At 40.1% G+C, this 9,406-nt stretch overlaps 1 protein-coding gene across 1 annotated transcript in view; it reads left to right on the forward strand.

Moving 5' to 3' along the window:
• Lama2 (laminin subunit alpha 2) overlaps positions 1-9,406 on the forward strand; it is a 337,962-nt gene that overhangs the window by 297,391 nt on the left and 31,165 nt on the right. The window contains 2 exon segments of the mRNA XM_026786227.1: positions 608-728; positions 6,986-7,162. Of these exon segments, the coding sequence (XP_026642028.1) occupies positions 608-728; positions 6,986-7,162 (298 nt within the window).

Consider the following 9,406-nt stretch of genomic DNA (forward strand, 5'->3'; position numbering starts at 1 on the left):
TACACACTCACATACATACCCATGCACAGGTACATGTACATACACACATATACACACTCGCACACATCCTCACATATGTGCACACATGCATACACCTACACACTTCTTTCTAGCTTTAGAAATGTTTCAGATAAACATTTCCAAATATTTTTCTTACATTTTGAACGAGATTTTAAAGAGCTTTTTATAAATAATTTAATTATTCTGCCCACACAATTATCCGCTCTGTCATGGAAACAACAAGCACTTATTTCATTATGCACATGAAGCATTAATAAGTCAGTTGACTTCTGGGCCTCGTGTTGAAATGCTGTGAGGGAAGCTGCTCTTAGAACGAAAAAGATATCAGAACTCTGTGTACAGAGTGATGTCAACATCCAGTCATCCAACTTCCACATAACAGAAAGCACAGTTTGTGATGTGCAAGTGTGTGCGTGTGCACTTTGATGGACATGTCCCTGCTTCTCTCTGTGTGTGTGTGTGTGTGTGTGTGTGTGTGTGTGTGTGCATGTGTGTGTGTTCCATATGGCTTCCTTCCAATGCTCGACAACTACACTGCCATTAGTCTAACGGTGTTGCTTTGATTCTCCATTTGACCACTCAATAGGCCAGAAGTAAACGTGAAGAAGTATTCCGGCTGCCTCAAAGACATTGAAATTTCAAGGACTCCGTACAATATACTCAGTAGCCCCGATTATGTTGGTGTTACCAAAGGCTGCTCACTGGAGGTTGGTTAATTTCTAAAGGTTCTATAACATGTTTGGGTCATATTTCATTTATTTACCATGAGTGCTTTTGCCAGAATTGTTCCTTTGTTAGTATGGTTCAGATTTGTTCTGACCTTTTCTTAGTCATGCATAGAGGACAGAGTAAGACAGAAGCATCCTATAAGTCACTGTGATAGAAATGGTATTATGCAGAGCCAAAATGTATCCCATTTTCCACGTCCTATATATAGTACTTGAATACATAGCAGGTATCTTCATAGGAATTGCTCTTCTGGTTGGTTCTATTTTCCTTTTCAATAACATTTCTTCTCATTTTTGTTATCTTTTCTAAATTCATTTTACATTTGCACATTATACAGCTTGGTTACCTTTATCTAGAATATGTTAATAGTTTACACAGACAGTACCACCATCCATCATTCTCACCAGTGTGCAACATCTTGTCCACAGTTTACACAGATGATAACCCCACCCACCACCTCACCAGTGCACAGCATCTTGTCTACAGTTTACATAGATGGTACCACCATCCAGCATCTCACCAGTGTGCAGCATCTTGCCCACAGTTTACACAGATAGTAACACCACCCACGACCTCATCTGTGCGCAGCATCTTGTCCACAGTTTGTACAGATGGTACCACCATCCACAGTCTCACTAGTGCACAGCATCTTGTCCACAGTTTACACAGATGGTAACACCACCCATGACCTCACCAATGTGCAGTGTCTTGTCCACAGTTTACACAAACAGTAACACCATCCATCACCTCACCAGTGCACAGCATCTTATCTACAGCCTTGAAGTTGGATGTTGTGTTTTGTCCAACTCTGCAAAGATTCATGTGATATGAATGTGAAATTCTCTTGTATCTCAGAATCTCTTCTTTGTTGTTAGTGCAGCTGGGGGAATGTGTGCTCAGTAGTGGCTCTTCAGCTCTGGCCAGTCAATGTGAGAAAGACCCAGAGCATCACTTTCCCCTCTTATGACAACTATAATCAGGCTAAAAATTACCATAAATTACTAACAAGAATTTTATGAAAATTCTATAGTGTTGTAATAAAAGGGTGGTGCTGAGTCCCCAGCACCCCGGCCGCCCACATGGCTAGCTTATGCCCAGAAATAATTACACGGAAACTGTATTCTTTTAAACACTGCCTGGCCCCATTAGTTCCAGCCTCTTATTGGCTAGCTCTTACATATTGACCTAACCCATTTCTATTAATCTGTGTAGCCCACGAGCTGGCTTACCAGGAAAGATCTTAACCTGCATCTGCCTGGAGTGGGAGAATCATGGCGACTCCCTGACTCAGCTTCTCTCTCCCAGCATTCTGTTCTGTTTACTCCTCCCACCTATGTTTTAACCTATGAGGGCCAAGCAGTTTCTTTATTGCTTAACCAATGAAATCAACAGATTGATATATGACACTCCCACATCACTTCCCCTTTTTCTGTTTCAACAAAAGAAAGGAAGGCTTTAATTTTAACATAGTAAAATTACATATAGCAAAACAGTTATCAAGCAAGAATTACAGTTACAATATTTATATCTATTTTATCTTTTATCATAACTAAGGAAAACTATAACTATCTATTTATTCTTCAACTCCATCAAAGACTCCAGAAGGATATAATACTACCTAAGTAAACAAGAAATAAGAAAACTCTAGAAATGACAGAGACATCTCGCTGCCTGGACAGTCACCCAAAGTTCCTCTGTACCGTTGGGGCATCCATCTTCAGCCTTCAGGCCCATAGTATCCAGCAGACATTTCCATGAAGCAGGAAATTTCAAAGACAGTTCAGTCACTATCTGCTGTGTCCTGCAGAATGTCTCGCAGACTCTTTCATGAGTCATGAACCCCAAAAGACCATCTTACCTTTAGGCAAGTTCAGCAGTCCTCTCTCTGCAGGTTCTCTGTTTCCAGTTTATGCAATGGTCCAGGAAAGAGCAGTTTCTTGCCCAAATGGCTATCAAACTCCATAACAAGCCTCTTCAATGCCCATCTTCCTCTTGAAGTAGATTGGTAGCGCCAGGAGTAGACATGTCTCACTGTCATGAAAAGTCCTAAGTTATTAAAATATTTTAAATGCCATATTCTGCAGCCTTTGAGAGATATGAAGAATGCCTATCTGAAATATATCTCTATATATCTAGAAAATCTAAGTGACATGACTACAAACTTGACTATTATTTATGATTATCCATTAACCTATATTTCTTAATTATACATTACATGTTTTAATGAACTACACAATCACAAAATCTTAATCAATAGCAGAAATATGCATATACATATAACAAAATTGACCTTAAATCTCTATCAATAAAGCAAAATCTATACTAATACAAATTATTCATATCTATATCATTTCCCCCTTTAAATGTAAAAGAACATTTATAAACAATATTTTGGGAACATGGGTGCAGTTTTTTCTCTCCAAAATGCTTTCTGCTGAATGGGGGTGCCGTTAATTAGGTCTTTCATGGTATAACCTGTGTGCTAGTTTCATCTCAGTTGGCAGTTGAGCGAAGCAATTTTCTGAAGATGTTTACAGCAACCTTTCAGGAGGGCATGGTCCATCATACCATATTGGGATAGAATCAATCCAGAGGGTCTGGTCCTCTGTGAAAACAAAAGAAGAGCCTCTTTTCCAAAGCATCATATCCTTAGACCCAAATTTTGAAATTGTACTACCCTTATATCCATTCTGGTTTAGCTTGGCAGCCCATGTAATGAAATGTCTCTCTGTACTTAGCTCCTTCACAGTCAAAAATTTTAAAGAAAACACAATGTACATAATCCAGACTCTCTGTGAATTTTCCGTTTTTACATGGCTTATTTTTCTTTATTTCTTTTAATCTATAAGTATCTGTACTCTGTCTCTTTAAAGACTTTACCTCCCCTTTTTTTAAAACCATTAACTTTATTCTCTATATTCTTTTCTTCTCTCTCTCAAGCCTACGTACACTCATCCAACACTGTGGTCTTTTATGTCTGAATCTGTTTTATTGTGAATCTGCAATTTTTTTACTATCTAGGAGCACTTTGTTTTGCAGTTTTAAACCGTTAAGCACTTAAGAATCTAAGCTGTGACATTCCTAGGTCAAAAACAGGTACTGCCTGCTGGCCCCTCCCAGTCCATCATGGTGGAGCCGCTCATGCCTCTGATCCTTGCACATTGCACCACTAGCATGGCGGAGCTGCTTGTACCTCTGAGCTGCGGCAGGCAATGTCCCCCTTTTAGGCACACAGCAGTCTAATTGCCATCAAACAAATTGTAGCACTTTACTCCAAATGCTCCATTCAAAAGCTCTGTCTCCCGCAGGAGCCAGACAGAGATCGCAATGGCGGCACAGCCCAGAAAGCCAACATTTTAAAACAACCAGTTTTTTTCCTGCTGCTGAGTCAGGAAAATTTCAAAATGGAGGACGTACCATTTTGTGCTAGCTCTGGGGCCCACAGGTAGGAGCGGCACTCAGCACTTTAATTCTGAGACTGAGCGTGTAGCACAGAAATTCTTTTCATCCAAGTTACAGCCAAATCTGACACGCAGTGCTCTCTGTATGGAGGCAGTAATCCGCCATGCTCTTCCGCCTGCCTAAGCCTGATTCTGCAGTCTGCCCAGATGCAGGCGGGGAGCGCTGAGCCATCAGCATGGTCTCAGAGCACTCTCCTCTGATCCCAAGCAGGAACACAAACATCCAGTCCCATAAAATCCATTGAAATGCTTTAAAGCCAGAGTTCACACTGGCAGCACAGCCCCAGGAAGCTGCACTTTAAAATGATGCAGCTTTTTTTCTGCTGATGTTGCCGAATCAGGAAATCTCTCTACAGCATGCCACCAATAAACAGCAAAAATCTGTGTTAAACTCTCTCTCCCTTATTTTTAAGCTTTCTCAGGTTTTTAAGTGGATTTAGTCCATCACGTCGGGTGCCACTCTGTTGTAATAAAAGTGGTGGTGCTGCGTCCCCGGCACCCCGGCCGCCCACATGGCTAGCTTATGCCCAGAAATAATTACACGGAAACTGTATTCTTTTAAACACTGCCTGGCCCCATTAGTTCCAGCCTCTTATTGGCTAGCTCTTACATATTGACCTAACCCATTTCTATTAATCTGTGTAGCTCACGAGCTGGCTTACCAGGAAAGATCTTAACCTGCATCTGCCTGGAGTGGGAGAATCATGGCGACTCCCTGACTCAGCTTCTCTCTCCCAGCATTCTGTTCTGTTTACTCCTCCCACCTATGTTTTAACCTATGAGGGCCAAGCAGTTTCTTTATTGCTTAACCAATGAAATAAACAGATTGATATATGACACTCCCACATCACTTCCCCTTTTTCTGTTTTATATCACATACATCACATCATATAGTGATGAGATTTTAAAATAAGAAAATGTTGACTCTATCAAACACTAATTTTTAATTACCTATTCTGATGTAACTGTTCATTTTTGCTGCTTTCTTCAATTCAAATCATTTTGAATCACTCCAGTGGACTTCAATGAAATGAAGAGGGGACAGGGAAATAGAGAAAAGAGTGGATTTGCCTTCTGGCTGTGAGACTGCAAGATTGGGATAGACCTGTCTGGGTCTTCATTGTTCATAGCTGCAGGCTCTCTGTGAAATGGTCATAGACTCCCACTCCAAGTCTAAGGAGAAATACAGAAAGCATGAATACTCTAAGGGTCCACACTGTCTTCTTAAGGAAACCTTACATAGAGTTAAAACCTTCAACGTCTAACTCTCATATGCACTCAAAAGATATATGCTTGAGAGTGAAAAGATGTCCAGAGCAATGAACAGCTTGTGGCACAATATAAAGGCACCCTATGTAAAGATTCCCATGTAAAGGCATTCCAGAATAGAAAATTATTTGCCTAAAATAAGAGGCAGAAATTTGAAATTGATTAATACTGAAAAGTCTGCAAATTAGTTTTATCTGATGTTGTGTTAGGAGCGGCGGGGCTGCATCCCCAGCACCCCACTGCCCGCAAGGCTAGCTTTACCTGAAATAATTACACAGACACTGTATTCTTTTAAACACTGCTTGACCCATCCTCTTCTAGGCTAATTCTCACATATTAATTTAGCCCATTTAGCACATTGGGCGCCATCTGTAGTAATTGGTGCGGCGGGGTCGCACCCCGGCCGCCTCCGGCTAGCTTTACCCGAAATAATTACACGGACACTGTATTCTTTTAATCACTGCTTGGCCCATTCTCTTCTAGGCTAACTCTCGCACCTGGACTAGCCCATTTCTAATCATCTGTGTGTAGCACCCCAAGGTGCGCTTACCGGGAAGATTCTAGCCTACGTCCATCCTGGGTTGGAGCTTCATCACGTGTGCCTCAGAGAGACACGATGCTCCACTCTTGCGGGCAGAGGCGAGAGCTCTGCTCTCTGAGGCACACGTGATGAAGCTCCAACCCAGGATGGACGTAGGCTAGAATCTCCCTGGTAAGACCTTGGGGTGCTACACACAGATGATTAGAAATGGGCTAAATTAATATGTGAGAATTAGCCTAGAAGAGGCTAGATAGATGGACCAAGCAGTGATTAAATGAATACAGTTTGTGTGTTGTTATTTCGGGCATAAGCTAGCCGGGCAGGCGGCCGGGGTGCTGGGGACTCAGCTCTGCCGCACCAATTACTACAAGTCACTCTCTCCCCTTTGTACTCAGTCAGTCTCTGAAGCATGAGCTTATGAATTCTATGGTTAGCAGCAAAACACTGGTAATATTTTGAAAAAACAAACATGCAATATTGGATTTATCTATTTTTAATAATTAGGATATATCTCTAGAAATTATTCTAGAACTATTTGTACTCTTGATATTAATGACCACTGTCCCATGTGCTCATCCTGAGGAAGAATGTAAATATAAGCCATGGTCACACAAAACTTTACAGCACAAAATATTAACTGATATTTCATAGCCAAGAGATTTAAGAAAGACAGCAATGTAGATTTAAGACAAAAAAAATGTTGTCTATCAATATCCTTCCACATTTTATGTCAAGTATTAAATATTTAAACAGAAGTCATACTTTTTACTTTTAAAGCTGAACTGTTCAAAAAATTAACAATATTATTTCTTCAATGGCTCTTAAGCTCTCAAAGGGACTATAGATTTTCATGTTCCCTAAAATTACACTATTTTTATAATCATGTTGAAAGTATTGAAAATGGAGGTGGCGTGGAGAATTTAGTCCCTTATCTCTAATAATTTCTCTTCGTTTTTTCCCACAGAATGTTTATACAGTTAGCTTTCCCAAGCCTGGTTTTGTGGAGCTTGCCCCTGTGCCCATTGATGTCGGAACAGAAATCAATCTGTCCTTCAGTACGAAGAATGAGTCTGGAATCATTCTCTTGGGAAGTGGAGGAACACCAATACCACCCAGGAGGAAACGGAGGCAAACTGGACAGGTACCTTCACCACTCATTCATAAGAGGCTTTCCCCTCACTTTAGGATTACCTTTAGGAGGTGAGGAGATGTTTGGTTGAGATGGTCAGTTGATAAAATGCCTGTCTTAATTAACACCATTACATTGGTTTTATATTTTAGAGTTGAATCACTTATTTTGACTGTAATCTTGGTAAAACCAGGACTGGTCATCCTCAGTGAGAAGATTCATACCAAGTCAGATATATCAAATGAATAAGTAAATTGTTGTGCAAATATATCTTTGAATATGAAAACACCTTTACAAGTGAGATGATGTCATTCTTATTAGATGCTTGTATGTGTGTATGTGTTTGTAAGTACGGGTACATATATGTGCATAGGTGCATGTCATGTACATATGTGTGAGACAGCCTCACACTGGCCTATAACTCACCAGGTAGGTTAGGATGTCTGGCCAGCAAGCCCCAGACATCTTCCTGAATCCACCTCCCTAGTTCTGGAATTACAGGCATGTGCAGCTGCACCTGGATTTCTTTTCATAGCATGGATTCTAGGGATAGAACTGAAGTCTTCACGTTTGCAAAGCAAGTGCTTTGCCAACTGAGCTATCATCTCCCAGGCCTTTTAAATTGTTCAATTTTAATATTGAGTGATCATTAGTAGACAATAGAATCTTAATTTCTTTCTCTAAAACATAATTAAACCTACAACAAAAGATTAGGTAAGCGGAGCAAGCACTATATGGCCTTGAGAATGTCAAGAATGCATGGAGAGGCTGGTGAGATGGTCCAGTGGGTTAAGGTCTTTTCTGCCTGGTGCACTGCATGAGTTTGATTCTTAGGGCCCACATGCTGGAAGAAGAGACTGGTTCCCACAAGTTGTCCTCTGATTTTGGCTTCGTGGCTCATACGATGGCAGTTATGTGTCCCCACATGCTTACAAACATGTTCACAAAATGAATAAATACACAAATAGAATTCTTAAGGAAACCAGTATAATCTAATATTTCAAAAATTAAAAAAGAATCATAAAACTGTCACAATAGATTTAAGAAAACATTAGGCAAAATTTAACAGCCTTTATAATTAAAAAAACAGTAAACTAAGAGGAAGAAATATTCTATCTGTAAAACAATGATGATTAGCGCTCCTGATGGAAGAGCATCACAGACATGCGATGTGCTATAAAATCAGGACTTAGATGGGCTGATGATGGAGGGGGACTTGATCGGAGCAGGGGGAGGGAAATGGGAGGCGGTGGCGGGGAGGAGGCAGAAATCTTTAATAAATAAATAAATTTAAAAAAATAAATAAATAAAATCAGAACTTAGAAAAAGAAAGCTATTTCCTAGGAGTCAATCTCTCTGCTACAACAACAAAAGAAAAATTAGCTAGACAGAAAGAGGAATTGTGTGCTTTGAAAATAAACACAGCAAGTTAGCATAGATGAGGAAACTGTGAAGTTTATTGAAAGCCACTGAAGTCATCCTTAATGAGTGCACATATTCATCTTGTTAGCAGGGAAAAACTCATTAAAAATACGTCAATTCTCCATAATACGATGTACAGAGATTTAATTTCGGTATACCATCTTGTCTTTCTTGCAAATTGAGGCATCTTTTTTAATTATAGCAAAAATAAAAAAACACAAAAACACCTGAAATGGAAGAATTTGGTGGTAGAACCACTGTAGCAGGGTCTTGCTCCATCTACGTCAGAGATTTAGACTCTAGTAATGTTTTCACTCCTGGAAAATTCTGTCCTGGTAGAATAGAAGAGAGAAGACTGGATATGTCCAAGCACAAATACAATGACACTTACCAATAGGTGGCCTCTCCGATCATTAAGAAAACAGTAGGCATTCGCTGAATGAGTCCAGGGTTGTTGGTTTCTATACAGGAAAGAATAAAACAATTTCTACTTCATACCAAAGTGAAAAATAAGTTCCCAGAAAATGAAACTGTAATTATGGAAAGAAAAGTAAGTTTAAATTTTTTTGACTTATCTTGCTATTTTATTTTTATTTTATTTATTAAAAATTTCTGCCTCCTCCCCGCCACCGCCTCCCATTTCCCTCCTCTCCCCCAATCAAGTCCCCCTCCCTCATCAGCCCAAAGAGCAATCAGGGTTCCCTGACCTGTGGGAAGTCCAAGGACCTCCCACATCCTTCCAGGTCTAGTTAGGTGAGCATCCAAACTGCCTAGGCTCCCACAAAGCCAGTACATGCAGTAGAATCAAAAACCCATTGCCATTGTTCTTTTGTT

This window comes from Microtus ochrogaster, linkage group LG4, assembly GCF_000317375.1.
Source record: "Microtus ochrogaster isolate Prairie Vole_2 linkage group LG4, MicOch1.0, whole genome shotgun sequence".
Taxonomy (NCBI): Eukaryota; Metazoa; Chordata; class Mammalia; order Rodentia; family Cricetidae; genus Microtus; species Microtus ochrogaster.